Here is a 25,560-nt window from a genome sequence, read left to right on the forward strand (position 1 = left end):
AATTTAAAGTTTCGTAAATTTAGATTATGCTTTAACTACGGATTAAATTTATTTTGAATTTTGAAACTTCGAGTTATATTATTTTCACATATATTTACAGCTATCTGATTACGAAATAGAGAAAATCAATGAGATGATTTCAAACTTGATATCGAATTTCCAGAATAGTTACAATTATTTGCTTATAATAATTTTTTTTTCTTGTAAAACTAATTAATTATTTTTGAAAAATGTAAATTTAAAACTGTGTAAATGTTCTAATTAAATATATCACATTTAATTTCTTACATCATTTACAATATAATTTTGCATATGTTTTTATAGATTAGTCTGTTTTCTGATAAGTTTATTGTTTTTGTAATTGAAATTATACTAATTTCATACCATAATTTTTTCATAAAGATTAATATGTGTAGAAATGCCTTTTTACAGTTAATAATATAAATAAAGATCGTCATTTAACGGCTTTGTAAATACCCGATAAATCAAAAGTGCACAAATTGCTACGGGCCGACAAAAATGTTTATAATTACCGCATTTGTAATCAAAATTCGTGATAAAGTTTAACTGCAATTAAAATAAAATCACAATCTTATTTATATAAATAAAATTTTATTAGTAGATAAGTAATCAAAGTTATTGAAACAAACTTCTACACAACTATCTTAATAATTAATTTTTCAAGTTTGGCCAAAATAAACGTTTTTAAAATTTTATTACAAATTATTGCTAAGCTCAATAATAATAATAATAATAATGAAAAACATTTGGTAACACAAAACTTCCTGAATAAAGTGAACTTAGTTACAATTACCACTTAAGCCATTTTATAATTACAGATGTGGAGAACTATATACATCATTGACTTTTGAAAGCAATAGTTAGTAACAGCAATACAATTTGTTGGAAATATCACTGGATTCTAACTTTCTTCGAAGTAATAATAATCAAATTTATTAGTTTCAGCCTCTTGGCACCTATATCAAGTCAATTTTATCTCAATTTGAGAAAATTGGAAGTTGATTAAGCCCATTCATTATATTGCACATTAGTACCTACACGCTGTTTCACCAGGAGTCAATTTTCTGATTTTTGACTTAGTATTTACTTGGTTTTTCCGTCGTCTTCCATCGTTCTTTATGGCAACCCGTATGTTCTTGGTGCACATTATTGCAAAGTGCCGGTAACTTATAACGTGGAAAATATTTTTGTTTCTTATTGTTTTTTTTCAAGTTGCATTCGTAATCTTCCATGTTTCGAGATAGATTATTTAGAGTTTATTCGAGATGCCATCATCATCCTTCTCCGTTGATGCACTGATCGCAACGTATGAGACCACTCTCGTCACAGCTCGTGCATCTCAAAGATATCTGATCGGTTGGGAAATGGTGGCGATGATTACACGACTTTTTACTTCCTCCGCAATATGGGCACAACAGATATTTATATCCTCCACATTTTGTACATGTCCCAGTGAAACTTGTTCTCTGAAAATTCAAAATAAAAAATAGAAATTATTTCTAATTCATATTTTTAAAAAGAAATTAAGCTTTTTATGTTCGAGTTTAACAGTACCGAGTGTTCTAAAAATAAAGAAATCAAAGTACCTTGTAAGGCCTTAAAATTTGTCTCAATTCACCTGTTTCGTTTAATTGTTCAAGGACATCTGCATTCTGTGAAAATAAATAAAAGTTAATTAAAATATTTTATTTAAAAAAAAAATGTTTTTCTTTATTTTAATTCAATTATTTTTTAGATTCCGATATTATGTTAGTTTGATATTCTTCCATATACAGTATATACTATAAGTTAGAAAGCAGGGCATTCACCTCTGGTATTACAATTCTAGAACACAGGAATGGGAGTGACTTGGCACGTAATCCCATTGGAATAGAAATAAGAGGGCCTCCGGCGTAAGGACTATTTAAAACAATATCTTTCGTAAATAGAATCTTAAGTGAATTGTATTATAAATTCGTATGCACGTTATCAAGAAATAATAATCATTTGAAAGTATTCCACTCCACATTTGAATGGCTGGTTTTAAAATAGTAGACAATAAATTTAACTTTAAAACTTTATACGATGCCACGTAAATGACCTAACGAAAGCGCGCGTGTCTTAAGGATTTAAAATTCGAGTCTATTTATTCCGATGACGATTAGGAAAAAATATTTATTTCCAAAAATCCGGCGCCATATTGGAACTGGTTCGACGAGTCGAAGACGTCATTACCGCTCAAGGTCGCAACACTAAAACAGGTCAATCATGTGATTCGAAGAGGACGACAGGTCCTCTAGAGTGCAAGGCAGGTGTACGAAATATAGTTTCAAATTGTAATTATATATAATAAAAATATGCGTTTTTTAAAAAAATTTAAGTAAATTTTATGATTTTTTATATATATATATATAATATATAAAAAAAGATTGTTAAATTGATACGGTCGTAAAAACCACATCGTGGCTTAGTGGCACCATTCGCCAACACTTCGGGGGAGAACGAGCGTAATGAAAAAACTGTCAAATGGTCTCAAGACTAAATTGTCAAATTCGGCTTTTACGTTTCGTCACGAATTGTGTTAATTGTCTCCGTTTTCGTCGTCTATAAATAGACAAATGGATGACATCTGCGTGTAGAAATTTCCGCTCCAACGATTCGTACCATCTCGGTTCTGCCGGATTCAAAATAAATCCGAGCACGTATCGGTAATTTCTGCCATCCAAAAGTTAAAAGAATTGGCATAGTTTTTCTCCCCACAAACCAAGTTTTTTTTGTGCCAATTTTTTTTCTTTTTTAAATCGAAACGAGTTTAATATGCAAATCGTCCTCCGACAAGCGTCCCAATTCAAGACAAGCACAAAGCACATATCTCGTCTTTTCTGGTCTAACTGGTTTGATATTTTTTTCCCCCCTTAAATTTTGTAAGGTCGATCCAACCACACACCGTTCGAGAAAAGAATCTAGAAAAATTGAATTCCGATTAAAAACCGCATTTAAAAATTCTAGACAGAACTGCCGAATTCTTTTGCAAATTTCAATTTCGTTTACGATTCCGATTTGTTTTTTTTTTTTTCTTCTTCCTAAGAATACTTTAAAATTAAATACAGTAAACTCCCGATTATCCGTGCCACCTCTCCCCACCATTAGCCCGGATAATCGGGAGTTTGCCGTACTTTTTTTTAGACCTAATATTTATATAAATACGTTAATAAGTGTGCACCATACTTACGGAAGTATAAACAGGAAGGGATAAATTGCAATTTTTTGGAATAAAATAATAATAAAAATATACTTTATATATACATATATATTTAAAAGAATTTGTTCCCGGTATAATATAAATATAATAACGTAGAAAAATTTGGCCTAGTAAGTAACTCGTTCTTGTAGGTCGAGGCAGGCGATAATGCCTAGAAAGTCGGGTCACTTTTGAAATTTTGTTATAATTATCATTAATAACTACTTACTCGAGTTGTGTAAATGTGAATTAAAAAAAAATTCCGGAACGAGAAATGAAGTAACGTCGGGTTTTTATCCCAGTTATGTAACAGAAAAAAATGGTATGAAATGCGTAATGAATAGATTATAGAAATTCTGTTTAGTCGGTAAATATGTTATAAACATTCTTGGTTGCGTTTTTCTATTCAATTTAATTGTGCTTTGTTAGAAAAAAAAAGAGCACAAACCCCGAGGCCCGTAATACAATTATATAGAAGTGGATGGTGTACACGTTCTGTTCAATGGAAGTCGTACGAAATTCTTCCGTTTATCTTTCGGATTTTCCGAATGTTTTTTTTACACGTATGTACGAATAATTATACATTTAATGGAGTCGACGTCGATAAATATTTTATTTTCGCAAAAAAAAGTCTGGTATTATAAGTAATTAAAGTACTGTACTATTTATAATTGTTTAATTCCCGTTGAAACAGAAGAAAAAACAAAAAAAAAAAATTATATTATTTTGAACGAGTTAACTGCAATTTGTTCTCAATTAACTTTCGAAATTTATTGACCTATTTTAAAATTTTTGGTATTAAATACCAAAAAATCTTAAATTAAGAAAAGGACACGTTGTATTTACTTATTTTTTTCTTCTACCTTTTAAAAACACGTATAATGTTAAAAATGGCGTTTATATTGTAAAATATAAACTCGATTTCTTTATAAATTATTCAAAATTTTAAAAAAAAATATATATATATACATTTTATTAGGTCAAATTATGTTATTTTATATCTATTAACCATTTGAAAATGTTAAGAAAACGTATGATTCAACAACAATGCATTTCCTTATCTTACGTGTAGATAAGAACCGCATCCTTTTAACATTTCCTCATTGTTTGTTTAATTGAGGCGCGGTATCGATAGTAAATAGCTAATTTCTTACATTCCGAATGGCAGGAATGAAATATAAATAATATAATAGAAATAAAAAAAAAACTGTAATTATCAATGATCCAATTTAATTTATAAATGTGAACGGCGGGATGAATAATTCATAATTACTATTGAATCGGTCGAGAAACTGAAATTAAAGTCGAAAAACAACTTTCAATACTTTTGAAAAGATAATATCTAAATTATGCGGTAATTTACATACAATTTTTTTTTTCTTTCTTTTCGATTGTTAGTTTAGATCTAGACCTGTCAATAATAACGTCTGGTGTAGCAAATTTTTGAGGGTTCTCTTTAAGTTAACCCGCGCGGTTTCCGGATTTAGATCTGTGGCCTTAGCTATAATATATATACGTGGCCTTTCTCTTCTCCCAAAGAAATTTAAATGTGCTAGGCCCTACGCCGTAGCTTATTAAAAAGTCACTGTGCCCTTTTCTAATCATATTTTCGCATTATTTCGAAAGACGTGTGTGGCCCTCGCTCTCGCAGGTTTAAGTCCACCAGACTTTATTATCTATGGGGAGTAGCAAAATCTACACAATGAAAATTAAAAAGGTGTTTTGTATCATTTTGATAATTTAATTATTTTAGCGAATTTTCAAACAATAAATATTCATTTTAATAATTTTTCTAATCCGTTTTTAATGACGTCCGGTGTTTAATATTTAATTATATGCACCCTCACATATATTATACCGTACGTTGTGGTTAAACAACCTTCGTAACCGGAGGGACCACTATACGTATTCGAAATAAGCCCGAATAAAGTTCGAGGGGAAAAAAGTATAATTAAGTAGAAAGAACTTGATTATTTTAATATTAAAATGATTAGTTTTTATTCGGTTATATATTTTTCGTCTAAGCTTTAACTTATTTCGTAAAATTTCGGCCATCGTAGCTACAAAGCATTCGCCCCATTGACAATCCGTATTAATAATGGATAAGAATAAGCATTTAATCTCGAAAATAATGAATAGGAACAATATTTTAGCGATTTCTGGTTGGTTTTTTCGACGTTCGAGTGGAGAAATCATCAGAAAGAAATGAGTACTTCCCGTTTTTCGGTTCTGTAGTCGTCAATTCGATGATCGAACCTTTGATATTGTCAACAATAAACGATCAGATAGTAAAATAAGGTCAGATAACTGTCAGAAGCATAATCTGATCTTAACAACATTCACTCGGTTTAATCTACTTCGATGACAATCTGAAGAAACGAACATTTTAGCATTATTTTATTTAGTTTTGCCAATTATTATTCGTAAATGAAATTCGTTAAGGTGTATATCCTACGAATTTCATTGTTCCCATTGTAAACTGTTGCAAAACATTTAGATATTTTCGTTTCCCCCGCTAATTCCGGAATTTGAATATTGGAAACGAACGGGGTTTACAGTAAAAATTTAAGATAATTTTGAAATAATCAACTAAAATCTTATTGTAGATCCGTTTTTACACAGTTTTTGAGATTATAAATGTGAAATAACGACACTTTTTACAGCTGGATCCAGAAAGATTTCCGATTTACATTACGATTCGAGATGAGAGAGAAGTCGAATTCTAGGAATTTAAAATACTTATTAATAAATAATAATAGAAGAAAATATATCATTATATCATTACGAAGAAAGAAAGAAAATAATTATCAATTGTTTATATTCTTACATTAGTTTAAAAAGTATAAAGAAAAATGTCGATGGTGCGAGTTTACGATCATTCTAAAACTCCCGTGAAGCGTTTCAAAACGTTTAGTGGAGAGTTAATTGTAATGAATACTTAAATAGGTTATTAAAATGATCTTCATTAAAGAAAATGATGTTTATAAGCGATACGATTCAGTCGTGACTCGAAAAAACTCAAGGTTTGCTAGAAATGCTCTATTAATTGCCTAAATACGCGAGTTAAAGGTCGTCTCCCCTTAAGCCGTCAACTCGATCGAAACAAATTATTCTATTCCAAATACGAATACTCTTACAAATATGCTAATTAAACATCCGATATTACAATTTATTAAGCATGAATTAAGGACGTCGTTTGTATTCGTTGTGCCTCACAATTTTAACCCTCTTTTTTATAAATGTAAAACGGAATACGAAGTGGCCCTGAGCTAGAAATTCCGACATGTCGAAGATGGTTTTCTTTGGACCGTGTGAGGGCCAATCGACAAAGAATCGAAGAAAATGTAAAAAGTAACCACCACACGAAACGTACCGGTTTTTTTGGCCACGTATACGTGCCAGAATGATATTTTCTCATCATTAATAGTTTAGGTAATACATTATGGCGTAGGGAAACAGGAAGAGGAGGAATACTTACCCCGAGCAGTCTTCCTTCCATAAACACGTGAGGCACAAGAACGTGATTGATACCGAGTCTTTCTTTTAATTCAAATTGGAAATCTCTGTTCATGAACACGTCTCTTTCTTCGAATCGAATCAAAAGAGTTTCCAGTATTTTTTTCACTCGTCGGCACTGTTCGTACGTTTGTCGCACTATACCCATTGTTGTCGTGTAAAACACTATTCTTCCTTCTTCCTCTTTGTCATAATTCCTCTGTAAACAATCGACAAAACAGCACGTTTTTAATATTTTCTTCTTAACTTTTTTCCATAAAAATTCATTTCAAAAGTAATTACAACAAAAACAAATAAATAAACATAACTATATACAAGGATTGAAATTTAATTACTCTACCGGTTTTGACAGTACAATCTGGTATAGTAGGTCTACTCTATGTAGTATTATAATTACATTTAAAACAGAAATGACTAAATTTATAGGGGGAAAAGCCATATCGGGAGCATTTAATACAAAAATGACTGCTCGGTTCCCAAAGCCATCAATTATAATAGCACAAAAGCTTGAACAGTAACATTATAAATTTGGTCCTGGCACGCCGATCTCAAAGGACTGGAAACATCAATCCCATACAACCGGGAACATCAATTTTCGAAGAGCACGAAATACAATCCAAATTTATTCTTCTCTCATTAAATTACATACAATTCTTGATATAAATTTCTTCTGTCAATTTAATACATTCCTATCAAATGATCCAATACAAGAAAATGATAAAGTCATTTAAAACAGAGTTATAAATTATATAATTGCTGCACGTAAATCTTAATTAATTGCTGGTATTTATGTACAAATTTTAATACACGTTCTAAATTATAGATTATTATTATTATTTCGAGAAGCCAGAAAATACTTGGCCGCAAAATTCTCATACGATGGGATGCAGGAAAATTTTCAAGATGGAGTGTTTCTTTGTTTCACAAGCGGTAAAATAGAAAAAAAAACAAAGTATTCGTACTAAATTTATTTAAAAAATTGCGTTGAAAAGATAATCTTTCTGGATATGTAGTGATAATTCACACAAAATCAAAAAGACAATAGCTCATTAATGGTCGAATGGATAAAACCATCGAACACTGCTAGTTAGTCACGGATTCGCACCTGGTCAACGGGTCGGGCACGTGGAGTTCTCTGTTCTTTTTTCATATTTGTAATTATATCTAAATATATCTAAATATCAAATTCCTCGTAGAAAGTTCTCCCCTTAGCAGATCTGCAGCTGTTTCTCCAATTAAAAAAAATCAATTGTGGGCTACATACGAAAGTTACACAGATATCTACATACAGTTAAAAAGTTATCAAACAATCCAGGATTATATTTTCACAACGCATAAATGTCCATCTGTAAGCCATTGCATAATTTACAAATAGGGATATATGTATATAGATGTTACTTATAACTTAAATTCCTCTATTCATTTACTACAAAAATTTTTTTATCAATACTTAGGTGTATCGTTATCGATATTTCCTTCACATTCCACATTAAACGTGGGTGTGAAGTCCGATGATAAATTTTCGCTAAGCGACTAAAACATTTCACAATTTACGTACGATTTTGACGTTGTTGCTCTGTCGAGATTTCTTGCTTTGAAAGAATCGATAGAAAAAATTCATTTCGGTAAATAAACAGTTAAATATATCATCGGCAACCTTGCCCAAAGTCAAAAATCCATTCTGTTTGTACAGGTGTTGTGTTTTAGAGACTCGACTATCTGTAATTACATCAACGAGTACCTGCCACGTATACTCGTTGTTGTCCGTACTTCCCTCTGACGGTCGACGGAAATTGTTTGTAATTCCGAAATATTTTAATGCGGTTTAACCCAGAAAATGTCTAAAGATGGTAAACTAACCATTAATTAATGGTGGCTATTATAGTAGACGACGGCCGGAGTCAACGTCACCAAAATCGCTTCGTGACCCGAATGCGACTGGCAACGCCCTACTGCCCACATCTCACTTTTATTGAAAAGATGTCTGAACCGGGTTCAAGTTTACTTATTTGCTTTCTACTCATTTTTCCAGTGAGTTGGCGTCGGCCCGAAACCGTTAAATGACAGCAACTTCTCCGAAAACCAGTTTCCCCCTCCCCCTCTTCGTCTTCTGTTAAATATATTTAATCTTAAAAGAATCGATTAACGTAGGATAAGGCGCTAACTTAACCTATTTTTATTTCATATAAAAAAAAAATGAATTAATATTTGAAAATCCCAGAGTTGTACTGTACAATACGGGACGGCCAGGAGCCGGTAAAATGGCGGTTTTTCTACGATTTCCGGAATTTGTATAATATTATTAATACTTAGAAAATATATTGGAGATTGCAGTTGGATCGTAGTAGTGCCCTTTGTCACCAAAAGCGTGAAATTGAGAAAAGATTCTCACTTGGTTGCAAACAAGTATCCGATACGGGACATTAGTGTAGCATGTAATTATTTTTCACTTTCTCACGGTCATTTGATTTAGGATACTCGAAGTTACAAGAAATCATTTAATTTCCAATTGCGTGGTACCTTATCTTTTGTTCCTTTAATTAAATCACTCCAGATTGTAGTCCGATTGGATTTTTATGTTCGAGTTTGGATCTGTCTTGCCTCCAGCTCTACCACATTTATCACGAAATTATAGAGTCTATAGATCATTGGCATTTTCTTTCCTCTTTTTTTATTATTAAGAATAATCATGGGCCGGTTGCTAATGTGGAAAATCTCGTTTACCATTAATAAATAAACAGAAAAAAAATAAAAGAAAACAGTCTGGGCGTCGCTTTAATTTTTACGGTGCGTCACACTCGATGACGATGTGCCATTGCGCCCAATTTGGAAGTAAAATACATTCCGCCCAACTTATGCATTATAATTTTAAAACTACGGGTTATTATTGTTTCTGAAAGTCTTCGGAAACAACGAAAGTATCCAAACGAAGAATTAATATTAAGCCAGGACAAATTGAAAATGGGCAAACTCGATTACCAGTCAAGGAAAAGCAACAATTGCAGACGGCGACTCTCGTGTAAATCTAATCAATAGCGTGAAATCGCCGGAAATGGTCAAAGACCTCTGGATTTGTTTGTGTTTGAAGGATCGATTGAGAAGTGGAACAATGAATCGGACACAAGGTCAATGGTTCGTGACCTTTTGACTGAAAGAGCTCAGACTATCGCATTGTTTTAATGGTATTGTTAAAGATTATATTCAGACGTGGCGTAGTCACAAGACGATAACGTTATTAAGAACCCGACTTAAGACATAAATGTCCAGAATAGCAGTCTAAATGAGAAAAGGGAACCGTGCTAGATCCCATCGTAAAATTATGCGGGTGTGGCCAGAGCAGAAAAATAAAAGGAAAACAAAAATACGGGACAGGATACGTACGGAATGTTACAATGACACGTTTGAGAGCGGCACGCAGATACCGCTTTAATTATTTCGAGACAATTAAATGATTTATGTCGTCATCGAACTAGTTACCTCTTAAGGTACGGAAAAGTCGTAATCAAAACGTGGTCGGCAAACTAAAAGAGAATAATTCTGTTTTGAAACGATATTAAATCTACAGCTGTGGTAATTTCGGCCTTGAATGAAATTTTTTCCTCGGCTAACAATGAGAAACATCCTAATGGGAGTTGTTCGTGTTTCGGAGATGGATACTTAAATCACGCCTCCTTCCTTACGGGAAACACTACTTTAAACAGAATTCATTAAATATAAAGTTTACGGATAAGCGATAGAATCGGATCTCTTCCTCGATTATATTCGATAATGACTCGAAATGGAATGCTCGGTTGTATTTGAATATGTAAAGACGACCTTGATCGCTGCACTCTCGATTCCACCGTCGTCGTTTTACTAAGGTCGGAGAATGAATATGTCTTTGCCCTTCCCAATTATCTCAAGCATCCAACGACCTCTCGGTTGCTTTCTACCTCACCAAGTGTGGCGACCTGCCTAGCTTTCTCTAAGTCATTTTCCCCCTCCCTACCGGGAGGCTACAATAACTATCTTACTTCAATTCGCCAAGTGGAACTCGGATGAATAGCCTCCGGCTCAAATAGGTCTTTTACAGATTCTTGCCGATTGCAATGTAATAGGTGTCGTTCTCGACAGTAAAACTACTTATTCGTCGAAAAACATTCGTATCTTCCAGTGTTTTAGGACATCCGGCGGAAATATTTAATTTAACGACTTTAAATTAATTGCATTGTTTACAATTAAATCTTTGTTACATCGAAGGAATGTCCTCCGGGACATTAGGTGCGACTCGATACGAGTAGTTATGCCAACATCACGTGCTTACGTCAGGTATTCGAGACCTCACCCTGTAAATATTTGGCACGTCGCCTACACTTAAACCAATTCGTAGAAAAGCCTTCGCTTCCGTCTCTAGTCTTCTCCAATCACTCAATCGAACAATAGGTTTTACACTGGAGATTTTGATTTCGAGAGTCGTCGAGTCTCTTACTAAAGAGATCGGCTTCCATCTACACTTCGGATATATGCATTTTATGTGTTAGCATTTGTTGTCTTCTTTCTTTACTCGTCATCGTCTAAAAATAATACAAATTGCGTGGGTAGTTCACGATTTTTCAAGTCTAAATCGTGTTATTTAAAAAAAAAAAAATTCATATTTACAAGAAGGAATATCGACTTTTGCCGGTGGCCAACGTATAAAGAAATTTAATTTCGATTCGAGTCCCTTTCTCCATATTATAATTTTAAAAAGGAGTTATACATTTACTAAATCCGGAAGAGATACGAAAGCAATTTCCCTATTTTCGATCACCAATTAAGAAATAACAAATGAGGTTAATGACAAAGGAGACCAGTTGGCAAGAGAGCATTTTATTTAAATCAATTACCTTGTAGCAGCTTAATAGAATGATGAATGGTCAAAGGAGAGAAGACTGGCGGAAATAATGGCATATTAAGGGAATAGCTTCCGAATTATCCCACTGTTTAATGGACGCTTGTACGATTATCTATATTTACAAAGGGTGAAAAGTCCCACCGAAAAAAAAAAGGGAAATAAATGGCCTCGGGTAGAATATATTATGAGAATATAAAGTCTATCGTGAAAAAGACCAGTACCGAATTTTACCGACTTGTACTAAAACCGGTTTTTATTTTAAAATAAACTAAATCGAATTAAACTTTCTTTATACACGAAACTCGAATTTCTAGAGGTTGAAGGATTCCAGGTATGGAATAACAGGAAAAGTCAAAGGAAATGTAATGACAATTATATTCGACTGCCTGATTCTGCTAGGAAATTACTGGATATGTTTAAAAAAAAAACACTTTAAAGGAAGTTATTTTTGAAACTACTCGTTAAATATTTGTGAATTTATTTAACTAAACTAATAAGTTCTTCGACCGTTTACCTAATTTGTGACTAATACCAAAAAATTAACCGTATGTAAAATATTTAAAAAATTCCAAAACGATTAGAATAGATGAAGCGAGACTAATTTATGTCCCGATTCAAAAAAATAATTCACGCATTTAGCAATAAAATTGTTAACTAAAAGATAAACATCCTCGGTGCAAAACTAGTCGACAACACTCCATTCGATAACATTCATCATCATTTTTACCTTGACATACGGTTAATATATACTTCAAGGTAGATGACTATCGCTTCTTTAAAAATGCGCGCTTTAAATTTTAGATTTGTCAGATGAAGCTTGTAAAATACAGAAGAATCGTACTGTATAAGGAAAACAAGTTCTGATGGAGTTGCAGATCAAGTTCTGCAAACGTTTTACTAACTCCAAACAAGTTCAAAATAACGACTAGTTCCAGATATTGCGGCACTTTTGATGGTCCCGATTGTCGAGAATCCTTTTTTTTTTTTTTAAGTCAGGATTTTTACTTTTTATTATAATAACTATGGAAGATATGAGTCATAGAGTCTTTTAAAGTTGCGATTAGAGCCGTCACCTAGAAAGAAGCGAATTCCATTTTATTCGCTAATGGCGACGGTACAACTTGTGAATTTTTATATAACAAAAGCCATTTGGACAGCAATACCCTAAATAAAAGCTGTTTTTATTACTTCCTAGAAACGCATGAAGTGAAAAATGTTCTTTAATTTTTCATTCTTGACAAATACGTTACGTATCCTCTTAGATATTTCATCCGATGAAAGTCCAGGATGGTAATACATTAAACTTAACGTTAATGAATGAATCGTTGACAGTGCAATACCGAAAGGTTAAGGAAATGTCTGAACTCCGGTACGTAATATCTGCAATTAATGGTTTTCCACCTCATTTGCAACAGCTTGTTTTTCTTCGTACACAGAAGATACGAGTCTCTGTCTTATTATCGTAAATGGTATCATCTAACAACGTTACGACTCGCGATTTTCCATAGATAAAAACTTCATTATTCCATCAAAAAAAAAAAAAAAACGAAAAAACAAACGACGTGGGTGATCTTTTACGATCCAAACATTCGACGTAAGCAACTTTACTAGAGGCTCCTCTTTTTATCGCCATTTTCATTTTTGTTCCATTTGAGAACAGGTCTACACAATACGTTACCTCAGATTTAAGAAAGAAAGTCGACTACTCGCGGCTTAATGAACAACCTTTATTCATATAGATAAGTACAGATTGTCGATTTCTCGGAACCCCGAAGGCCGAATGGTTCCCGCATATAGGCGGGTCATAATTACACCGAGTCAAAGAACTTGGCTAATTCGGACCTTCAGCTATGCATCTTTCACAATCGACTCGAAGTCAATCGTGCATAATGCATGACGGAAGACCAGGAAGTAAATAGGAGGTCTGTAGACTTAAGCAGCGATCGTTTTCGGCTTCACCAATCGCTATTTTCTAGACCTTTTTTTCTTTTTTTTCTTTTTATGACGGAGCGCGCTTTCACAAAGGTTATATCATAAACTGTACATTCCCGGTACGCGACCATTTTCGGAAAAATGGCGAATAATCATCCAAGCGATTCTTCCGTAAAATTTGGTAAGCGGGAATGAATATCGAGGGGTTTTAATATCATTCGATCCACGTCGAAGCTGCTACCCACCCGACAATTTGCAATGGCTTTCGGAGGTGGATGCGAGATGAGGATAGTGAGTTAATGATGTCATGGGCAGATCGACTCGTTGGTTGGGGATAACAATTTGCAAGGCCGAGGACGACAGCATTTTTAAAAGAAAAAAAAAAGGTCGAATAAGTTATCATTCCTACGCGTCTTAAAACGAAAAATTCCCCGAAAATAACAAACGCCTCGCGAATACAAACCAGATAAATACCTTAATCTTTCCTTCATAAATCAATTTATAGCTTAGTATTGTTAATTCTTTTCATTTTGTATAAGTTTTATTGCCGGAAAAATTATCAAAATTATAAATCATCCTTTTTATATTATCATCACGACCCAAATAGCCGAGACGAATACGCAGCATCATGGTCTACCAAGACAGAACAATCGCAGTATTAATATTATCTCGAACAAAACTTATTCTAAGAGATACTTGGGCAATATTTTCCGGAAAAAACAACCTTTATTACACTTAAACTGGAAAATCCTACGTATCGTGCTAATTTCTACTTGTTGACCCGAAGATGGTTATGATAACCAAACCTTCGCCTTCGGCACCGTCGTGTCATCACATTATTTTGTATTTAGAAAAACATATTTCTATTTTTATAGAAAAAAAAAAAAAAAGTAGAGTTCCTCTTATAATTGGCGTGATCCTCATAAAATATGAACTACTCGTAATTTATAATTTATGCCATACAATTACGACATATATACGATGATTATACTATAAAAAATTCTTACGACAGTAGTGTTTTCTTGTGTAATCTACATATATTCGGGCAAGTAAACTTGTAGATTTCGCGTGTTTAGGCCTATATATTATAGGCTTAAGTCTATTGTTTGTCTGTGAAATTTCAATTTTTGAAAACGAAATCTGCTTAACTCGTTGCCTTTCATTCACTTGTTAAAACGCTATTTAAAGTTATTTCACAATAAACTTGTTATGACCTGGTTACACCAATCCAAACCGGCAAATAATACTTTTATGTAAGTTGGAAAATTGAAGGAATTTATTCGACTTTCTAACGCGAATGTAACAAAATTTCGCGAGTAATTCCTACGGTGTAAGCTTAGGAAAATGGATTTTCTAGTCGTTTCGAAATTTCTCTTATCGTATAATTATAAAGTGCATTGGGAAAAGAAGGAAGCCTCCCAGTTCTGCACCTAACTTCGGGGCAACCTGTACATTAAATAGGGTCAGCTACGTCTCGACTTGTCTCGGCAAGAGTAGAATAAAGGGCGATGTAGCGCCCGAGGAAGAGGCCTACTTCCCCACTACGGCGCGTACCGCTTTTCCCCCGGGCTCGGAATTCTTTCTATAATTCTAGACAGAAGATATTACTTACTTTGCTGCCCTGATGCTCTAGAAGGGAGACGATGCTGGCTCGAACTCGATTCTTCAATCCTCTGACACTCCCCTGACCCGAAACGATGGCTTCGGCTCTCGTGTCGACTTCCTCCGCATCGTTTCGGTTCGAATCGAGTTCTTTAATGTGAAATTTCATCTGCCATTTTTCTTTGCAGACGTCGTCTTGGGACTTTTCTTCTTTTTGGCCGTAGGGCGATATAACTAATTGACACACGTTGGGTTTGACTACAACGTTGGGTTTAACGTAATCGTCCTCGCAATCGCTAGCTGGACCGCTACTGGCACCGCTGCTACTTCTTTCCTCGTCGGTCTTTCCATTTGTTGCCGTCTGTCCTCCGAAAGTAACGTTAATCGTGGTCTTGACGGGTTTTTGTCGTTCCATGGAACCACCGCCGAAGACTCGGATCACTCGAAACAGCGACCCGTCGTCGACCGTTTCTTCCGACTGTCTGCTTTTGTTCGACGGTAACGTATTATTGCTCCAATTCACTGAAGCGTTAGTCTCTTCCTCTAATCGCACAGAAGATCCGTTGACGATTACGGACACTCCGCCGGTCGAAGTATGGTCCGACTTGTCCCACATCGCTGCTCAGACTGGCAGACAGCTGTCGATCACATGACTTGTCCGACCATGTCACGTGCTCCCACCGGACCCACCAATAGCGTGGCTGGCGCTCGATTGGAAAGTCTGCCGATGGCTGTTGTTTCCTCGAAATGGCACGCATTTCCCTATGCCTCGAAACGTTGCAATAGACCAGGGGAGACGAAAATCTTAACTATCTTCATTACCGGTAAAGCTTTACAAAGTCATAATGTAAAGCATCCTCCAAAGGCATTTAACAACCGGGAGACGAGCCCATTCTGTTTGTCAGTTCTTATAGATTACGAATGTTAGATAATGAGCAAGTTCATTACAAAACAGCACTTTTACCGTCAAATTTTCTTTAATTTACATTTAATTCCTTTATAATTAAATATTAAGTGAAATAAAGTAATTCGGAAAAATATTTTTTAAGATATGGCGAATTTCACAATTAGTTTTATATAAAACTCCCCGAAGAATTATTTTGAAATAGATTCTTTTATATATTTACGTAGAGAAACACCAAGGTAATATGCATCGAATTTATTCATGGACAACGTTAATCTTTAAAAATTTCAACCGAAAAATCGTATTTTCAGCTCTCGGAAACTGTAGTTAAACAATTATTTTTTAATATAACTTTTTTACTCATTTTAATGTCTTTTTTAAATCCTATACGAAGTAGATAACGCGTTATTTTCCTTAAATATTTCCTGTATTTCTAAATTGAAAAATAATAATCAAATAAGATCAATTTTTGGAGTTTACATTAGGACAGTTTCTCGCATATTTATTATATTTTAAAAGCAAAATTTGCATAGAAAATAAAATAAAATAATAATTATTTTATACCCAAAATTTATTAGAATGCCCATTGATAAAATGTCATTTTCTCCTTCAAATTTGTGTATAAAATTCGTGTATAAAATTTGAATAACTTATAAATTCTACTAATTATTAAAAGCTATTGTAATTAAAACTACTTTTTACATCTGCGGAAGTTGTATGTGATCAGTACACTCTTTACCTCATACACTCGCATGTATATGTATCTTATACGTCATTAACCCGTTCATTTTATTATCGTGTCTTGTCTTTGTTTATTTACCTTTTTACGGACACCTGATGCAGTTCGGCTTAATAGACTCTTGTGTTAAAAAAATAATAAATAACTAATTAACTAATTCATGTGTATCCATTGTAATTAACCAAACAAGTCGAACTATTTTAACGTTAAAATACTGTTTAGCATTCCATTAATCTGTATTTCGTACTGAATTAATCTAGTGATTTATCAATACAATTAACGGGATTTTAATTTAAATTATATTTTCTTAATTAAACGTTAATAAGGACGTTACAAAAGAAGGCTCTTAACGAATAAAAGTGACGAAAACAGGTTTGACAAAATAGGCCTTTACAACACAGACTCGTGTACTTTCATTCAAAAAAAGAAGTGAAATTTATGATAATTTACACGAAATAATCGTCGGAAACATTTACTACACCGCAGACAATCAATAAATTCGATAAATAATGAACAATGGTATTTCTGTTCCGAAAAAAGAAAAAAAGATAGAAAAATATGTGCCATATCCTTTTACAAACGGAAAACTGTAAATGCAGCCCTATATTCTGTATATACACAAGGAGGGCACTGCCCTGGACAATAACATTTCACCCAGAATTGGAGATGAGCGAATTTTGACCCTTATGTCAGTCAAAACGAAAGTAGGGTTGTACCAAAATAGAATACGGTGTTCGTTACGCTTAATCCTTTCATCCAATATCCATTTATATATATATATATAACTGGCCTTCTATTTAAAAAGATGTTACAATGCATATTTAACGATCGTCAGCCGTAACCGATCGCTCGATTACATATTTACAAAAAATAAATAAATAAATATACGAACGGGAAAGTCTTAATTATAAAATAATATTTAAACACACGGCAAATAAACGCCTAGACGTTATGAAAAATAGGAGTTTATAGAGAAGATCGAGATGTTTAGAACCGTTTTTTTAATGAATCTTAATGGTAATTTTGGAAATAGAAATAATAATTTACGCATGAGATGCCGCAGATGCGCTACTCTTAATTTTAATAGTCGATTCTCTTTAATGTTCACGAAGGCGTTATAAATATAGCAACTCGTTGGAATTCGAACTTTGCTAACTCATTGGGATGCATTCAACCATCGAATTCTACCGAGTGGAAACATTTGTGTTCGATATACTTTACATCGTTTTACCCTGTTATTGCACGATATAAATTCATAATAGTTTTCCTGATCGTTTATACGTTTATTGAAACACACTTTGTATTCAAAATTCTTCACAAAAGCTTATCTGGATGGGGAGGAAAAAAAGAACGTTTCAAATTATTAACGGCAGAAAAAGGAAAATAAATTAACTAGGAACCATAGGAAGCATTATTTAACCGTTGGTTTAGTTTTTTCGTCTTGGTTTTTAGAACGAATTATGATTACAGTGATACCGATCCATGACTTAGGCTATACAATAAAAAAAAAATAGAAATTTGTTCCATTTGTCCCACTTCCGTTTGGATAGTGAGAGTCGGAAAGCGGTCGAAGTGTTTAGTTTGTCTTATGATGCGGAATATAATCCGGGTAAAGTTTCATTTCTCGGGTCAAAGGTTGCAATCATCATAATCAATACTCTCTTATAATCTCAAAATTGGCCCAAACACAGTTATTTATCGGCACTTTTTCTAGTTTCAAAACGTGAAAAGTGAACTAGAATGGCTCCATTTTTATTCCCGTTAAAAGCTTTTGGATACGAACAAAAAACTAACCTTTCCATTTTTTGCCAATTTAACAAAAAGTACAAATATTTAAAGACGTAAACTTACTTTTCTCTCGTATTTAACCTCATCGAAACACTTTACTCGGGAGGTAAAAGGTCACACCTCATTCATTTTGGCATAAAATTTCGAAATCTTAAATTTGCATTCATAATAAAGGCAACGTAATATAAGATTATCTAAAGAGATAAGATTAATTAAATACTTTCGAATTCTCTTATATATATTTTAAATGTAAAGACAATAGTTTATATTAATTAATGTCAAACAATGCGTTGTGAACTCTGCAAAACAATAATTTTAATTTAAAAAATTTGTAGGCCTACAGCATTTTATTTATCCTTAATTTATTTTACGAAAATTAGCACGTTTAAAAAGACACACGCAATATTAATAAAAACAAGAATTGATAAGGACACTTTTTAGATTCGTATAAAGAATTTTTAAGAGATAAAATAATCGTTATAGTTATCGAATTACCGTTTAGTTCGATTTTTAAGAAAAATCCCGCATCTTTTACGCCGCCGCTAGGTGAAAAATTGTCGCGACGCGATTGATGTGAAGAAGGGGAAGATGGAAATCCCACGAGATCGCGGGATGTTTACGATGCTAACAAGACTTTTACCGTTACGTTTAGGAAAGAGAAAATGTCTTTCTACACGACATAACCACTTGACCTATCGCGATGGTCACGTTTCGGATGGTCCCGTTACGTCGAGTGATGGTGACACGGTTAAAAAAGTGTCCCACGACGAACACCCGTTATTACGCGCCGTTTAATTATCCGTCCTCGATTATTTATTTATTCTTTTTTTCCTATCTCCCTCGTGTTTTTTTTCTCCTCGTTAATAAGATATTTTAAACTTTTCTCGCTCGAACGGAGTAGTTTCCATTATTAAAATATTTAAAATAAAAAAATTAAAAAAATATGGCAGACTTTTATAAATATATTTTCGAAACAAAAGTCGATTGTAAGAAAAGTAATTACCGAAACGTTACGTAACTAAAACTATCGAGCCGACGTCATCTTTGTTTATTTGTCCGGGATGACATTACGGAAATTTATATGCCAAATATTTTAATATTAAATAAACCCATATTTTAAAAAAATCCATTAATCATTACATTACCTATTAACGCTTTATTATTATTATTATTATTATTTAAATAAATTGCGGAACCGAATTGTGTCATTTCCGGTGAAGTTCAATTGCCCGAAGGTAAATATATTACTTCCTGTTTGAATCTTTAACGAAGATATTTATTTATTTTGTTATTATAAATCTTTTTATGTTTAATAAAAGTTTAATAATATCAAAATTGTTCGAGATTAACGGAATAATTTATTTACTTTTTCGTCATTGTAACGTTACGCTACGTTGTAATTTTGTTATTGTGAGCGGGCGTCTTTAGTTGTTGGCGCAATAGATTTGTTTATTGTATTTGATAATTTGTACTTTTAAAGTGAAAATAGCTTAAAAACACAATTAATAAACACGACAATGATAACAATTTTTTTTTCTTTTTAAATATTTTATTAAAAACAATGGACAAAATATCGTTAACAAGACAATAACAATTTTTCTATTTTTATTCTCAGCTCTTTGTTATAATTAAGATTTACAATACACTTTTCTTAAAATTTATTGTTTGACTTCTTTACATTACAAAAATTAATGAACAAACGAATAAAATAACGTTCCTTTAATAACAAAATTCAATACAATTCTCATAATATTGCATTACAATCGATTTTTTTCGTGCATTTTAATCTGTAAAAGTTATAAACTTGTTCCACGTATTCAGACCTAAATCTAATCTCTTATTTTTAATATCGCTATCTGATGAAGTGTTTTTAATTTTTCCGCAATGTCTATTATATTATTTATTATCGAAAAAGTTTAAAAGAGAGAACGACATAGGCTGACCTATATTTTTCAAGTTTTTAACATCCCCAGGCCTGATCTAATTTTTTAAAACGGTTTGAATTAAAAGATGTTCTCTCTATACTATATGTAAATATGGAGTATTGTTGGTAGTCTACGTAGCCATCCCCCAAAGGATATTCTCACGTTCTATATATATAACGGCGGTTCTTACTGATTTTGTTCACTTTTCCTCTTTCTTAAACGTAGTTTCGAACGAAATCTCCACTCGGTAATAGAATAATCATCGATCTTATACGATACGAATGGTTATTTAATTTATAAATAACGTAATAATTATTGTAGTAATTTCCGCAATTATTATTTAACGTTTCTTTCCTAACTGCAAGCTATAAAACTATTTAAAACAGTTTTATAACTCGTAAAACTAATTTTATTCGTGTGTTGTATGATTATTTTCAATTGTTTTCATAACTCTTCTATTCATTTTATTATGAAAAGAATTTATTGCTGACTAAACACGACTCGATTTCTTTTAGATAATAGATGTAGGTGTTTTACAACTACGTTTAAGGCACGGCTGATAAAAATTAACAACAGATTAAACATGCATCGGTAATAAAACAAAGCTAAACCAATGTTTTTTTCTTCGACTTTTAAAAGTTCATTAAAATTACTCAACTGTCTAGCGAAACGAGGACACAGGAAGATGCCTGAATGCAAGAAAATTCTCTTAACCTGGCGTTTATAATTATGTAACAGATTTTTCCCCCTCTTGACGAGATTGATTAAATTATATTGAATAGAAGATTTTCGTAAAAACAATAGAAAGGATATCGTGGTATCCATATATCCCACAATTATAACGATTTCAGGTAACGTTTACTGCTGAAATCTGATAAAGATTGTTTTCCTCGTTTTTTTAATCTCTCTCTTAGGCAAACATAATGAAAAGTATAATGTATAAGTCCCATTTTATATTTGTTTTTTTGGAGTTTTATTTTATGTTTTATCGAAAACATTTAGGTTGATCTCGTAAGACGTGCCGAAACAATCGAGCGAGTTTATTCTTTTATAATTTATGTATTTTTCGACTCTAGTTCTTTTACATATTCTTACAAAGATCTCGAAATGAATATTTATTAACCTACGGTTAATAATTTTTTCTTAAAAGTTTCTTAAATTGTCATTTGTTATCGCGGTTAAATAAATCCGCGCGGTGTTTAGATAAGATATAAACCGTGCTTACTGCAATCGCAAATATATAAACGATAAAGGAATACAAAAATGTGATAAAAATAGTTATTATTATTATTATTATAAAGTATATATTTGCGTCCTAATTCTGTAAAAATCAATATTTCTTATACCTGCAGAGTCTCGCTATTCTTACCTTTACTGTGTCTTTATTTTTGCATATCTAAATATATCCTAGACCTTGAGATAGTCTCTACTCTCATTAAAATAATAAATAAACAAGTATTTACATTTTCTAATTCTGTAAATACATGCATATATATATATATATATATATATATATTATCTTTTTTTTTAGAAGATAAATTTTCTCCTAATTTAAAATGAAAGAATAGCATCATTCAATCATAAAGGTTACTTGTTTTCATTGTGATAATTTCAGAGAGTCCTACTTTTTCTATGAATAAATAACTTTTATATTATCTAAAAGTAGAAAAAAATTAACAAGGAACCAATTGAATAGATTTCTTTATAAGCAAAATGCCACAGGGTGATTTGGAATCTGTACCATTTTGAACAAGGAAGATGAAAATAACTTCTTTTTCTAACCCCCCTCCGATTATCAAACAAAGAAGATAAGTTATCGCTTTACCTCGCTGCTTTAATATTTTGTTTTTCTTTAAAAAAAAAAAAAGAAAAAAAATCAAACTTTACTCTATAAATGAGTCATTTTATATTTCTTTAAACTTATTATTCAAATTTTCAATAAAAAAAACGTGTATATCAATATCTATCAGCATAGGTCAGTTATATTTTCTCTATTTAGATCATGACTAATTTTATAAAAGGAAATTTTATCTGTTCGTAGTAATGTTTTATCAAACTTTTTATGTATAAATTTATTATGGAAGTTTACAAATAATTTCTGATATTTTATCAAAAACTAAAATTTTTGATAAGCATAAAAAGAAAAGTCGAAATATATTCTTCCAGGCTTTGCTCTAATTCATTGTTACACAATCTGGTTTTTAAATACCGGGTAGATAAATACTGTTTTTTTTAAATATTATTATTATTGTTATTATTTCCAATTTTTTCACGGGTTAAATTTCAGAAAGAAATTATATAATAAAATTGAGGATATTCGGTAGTTCTAACAAGAATTCTATTGTATGATTAATTGATTATTTAAGGGGAAAAAACAATTATTTTCCTTTACTTAAAACAGGTTTAAGTGGAATTTTGATATTGAAAATTAGGATTTTAAAAGAAAAATAACGCTCCTGGCATTTTGTATTCTTCTTGATAATGAAAATGTCAAAATGACTTTTTTTAATATATATATATATATATATATATTTAAATACAATTTTTATTAATTTAAAATAACACGATTATTGTATTAAAAATTAGACTCTGCGGATAGTTTTATCAACCGAATTATCTAGTTAATTACAGAGTAATTAGTTTTAATTGAAGACTGTTATTAAAGTTAAGTGGGATGAGAGAATCTCGTTAAAGGTATCGAAATGAATGGCAAAGAAAAAGTCGGTCAAAGGGAAAAAAACATCAAGAGCTTAAGGGTTTTCTCGTTGAAAAACTGTTTTGGAATAAATATTATAACTTTAAAAGGTATTTTTTTATGTGAAAAATAGTACATTTTGGGTTAAAACGTTTACACAAAATTTAATAATATAGATAAACAACTTTATTCTGTAGGTTTTTTTGGTAAATTTTTTAACTGGTAACATAAATGATTCAGAATAAAAAGTTTTTCGAGAATTCTAGAGTGCATCTCACATACTTATAACGTGCTACAATATTACAATTAGAGCCTCTAGAGGTCAAGAGGAGCCACTTACCTTATTGAGGCCCATTATATTAATTTTAAAAAAAACCAAGCAGCAGTTAAAATGTTTGTATTTTTAAATAGTAATATTTGAATAAATTAAAGCTTTTTTTAACGTACAGAAAATTAAATTGAAACGAATAACTTGTAATAAATGTTTTTGAGGCTTGAGCCAATAAAAGCCTATAAAATAAAAAAGAAGACCAGTGAGGGCCCTCTTTCGTAAACTTTACTGGCATTCTTATTTTTAAATAACTGTTGTAATTATTACAGTATTACTAATTAATAATTATTAACATTTTGTGCAAGGATTATCAATTATAATGTTAAAAAATTTTATGCTAAATCAACTTTACGAAGTGAATGATAACTATTATCTTTATTACATTAATAAAAACATTAACGTGTGAATAAATTAAAAACAAATCAAATTAATTTAAAATCGAGTATTTTTCCTCGTATAAATTTATTATATTTTATAAAATGATTGAACAAATATTTTAAAAATAAATGTATATTTAATTTAAGCTACAATAATTAATATCTTGATCCACAGATGGCGCAACGTTATCAAATTTCTTTACTATTGTATTATGACACGCAGCTAAACATTAGAGAATTTTCTGTTTATTTTAATTGAAATTTTAATTAAAAATAATATATTTACTTTAAAAATGTTTACATTTATATGAATAATTTCTAATAGAGTAGTGTTATTCTATTTAGAGGCGCAAAGAGGGGGTATGTGTTCCAGAAGCCAGGTAAGCCCGTCTCTCATCACCCGGCTCCTTCATTGTGGGCCTAGTCGAACCTGCTAAAAAAAGGGACCCTTTTAATGTTAATGGAACGGAAAAAATTAAAAAAAGAAACTATGACGAGAAATGTAATTAAATGACACAAACTAAATATTTCTAATTACATTATAATATTAAACAATAATAATAATAAAGACGTTTACTCTGAAAACTTAGAATCGAGAAGTGAGATGAGTCCCGAAGCAGTTAAATTTAAAATTGTCCAATTGTCTTTTTACTTCTATATAGTATGTATAGTATTATATAGCAAAATATAGCATTTATTATTATTATTATTATCATTGCTGTTGCTATTAATATGGATTGGCTGCCATAATATAATTTATTGTTATATTCTTGTATCAAATTGGATGGAAATTGCGTGCATTTCGACTGGAAAGTGGATCGTGTGACTGTAGTTACGGTCAAACAATTCGGCGTAACCTTTAAAATGAAAAATGGGAGTTTGATGGTTTTCTCGTTATTTCATTTTTCTACTGGAAATAGATTTTTATCGTAAAAGCTTTAAGATAAAATCGTAAAAGATTAACGTAATTGTTAGATTAAAACGAAAAAATATAATTCAACTGGAAAATAAATACGATTTCACAGAGTTGACATTATTAAATATTCGTGTTTAATATTAAAAAAAAACTTTATGAAAATGAAAATAATAATAATAATAATTTTGTTAACAGAATATTTTATAATATTAATTTAAATTTTTTAAACAATTAAAAAATGTATGTTTTTAGAGTTAATGTTACCTATGGTTCCAAAATGGCGGCTCGTCTCTAATTCCAGCAAATAGAAGAAAGGAAACAGTGGGAGCGCACGTTCTAACCTAACCTATTCTTATAATTTTGTTGGTAATAATTATGGTAATTTATTAGAATAGGTTAGGTTAGAACGTGCGTCCCCACTGTTTCCTTTCTTCTATTTGCTGGAATCAGAGACGAGCCGCCATTTTGGAACCATAGGTAACATTAACAGTTTTTAGTATGTTCTTTTATGAAATAAAGAAATTCGATGGATTTCTTGAAGGATTCATAAAGTGAAATGGCGATTTTTTTCGTGATTTTACTTTATGAAATGAAGAGATTTACGTAAATGCAAGAAAAAAAATTACGGTAAATTATGTTTTACAATAGAATAAAACATTTCTATGTAAGTAATTTAATATTACTATTTCGTTTAGCGAGTCAGAAGAAAAATAATATTCGC

The 25,560-nt window shown here is 31.7% G+C and overlaps 1 protein-coding gene across 1 annotated transcript; it reads right to left on the bottom strand.

The window, feature by feature from the left end:
• Positions 1-592: 592 nt before the first annotated feature.
• On the bottom strand, positions 593-15,798 carry LOC136976259 (glutaredoxin domain-containing cysteine-rich protein CG12206-like). The gene is made up of 4 exons (XM_067271482.1): positions 15,175-15,798; positions 6,720-6,956; positions 1,608-1,673; positions 593-1,487 (listed from the first exon to the last, which is right to left on the bottom strand). Exons 1-4 carry the CDS (start codon positions 15,778-15,780, stop codon positions 1,296-1,298), a joined length of 1,101 nt encoding a protein of 366 aa, XP_067127583.1. The 5' UTR covers positions 15,781-15,798; the 3' UTR covers positions 593-1,295.
• Between the last annotated feature and the right edge of the window lie 9,762 nt (positions 15,799-25,560).

The sequence above is a fragment of the Centruroides vittatus genome, unplaced genomic scaffold, assembly GCF_030686945.1.
Source record: "Centruroides vittatus isolate TY-2023 unplaced genomic scaffold, ASM3068694v2 contig_4, whole genome shotgun sequence".
Lineage (NCBI taxonomy): Eukaryota > Metazoa > Arthropoda > Arachnida > Scorpiones > Buthidae > Centruroides > Centruroides vittatus.

What these genes read in the sequence shown, in the direction of transcription:
- LOC136976259 (XM_067271482.1), bottom strand. Translation starts at nt 15,780, where the DNA reads ATGTGGGACAAGTCGGACCATACTTCGACCGGCGGAGTGTCCGTAATC. An exon ending in TAGAGCATCAGGGCAGCAAA is followed by an intron (nt 6,957 to 15,174) that starts GTAAGTAATATC and finishes GATTGTTTACAG; the next exon opens with AGGAATTATGACAAAGAGGA. An exon ending in AAATTTTAAGGCCTTACAAG is followed by an intron (nt 1,488 to 1,607) that starts GTACTTTGATTT and finishes TTGAATTTTCAG; the next exon opens with AGAACAAGTTTCACTGGGAC.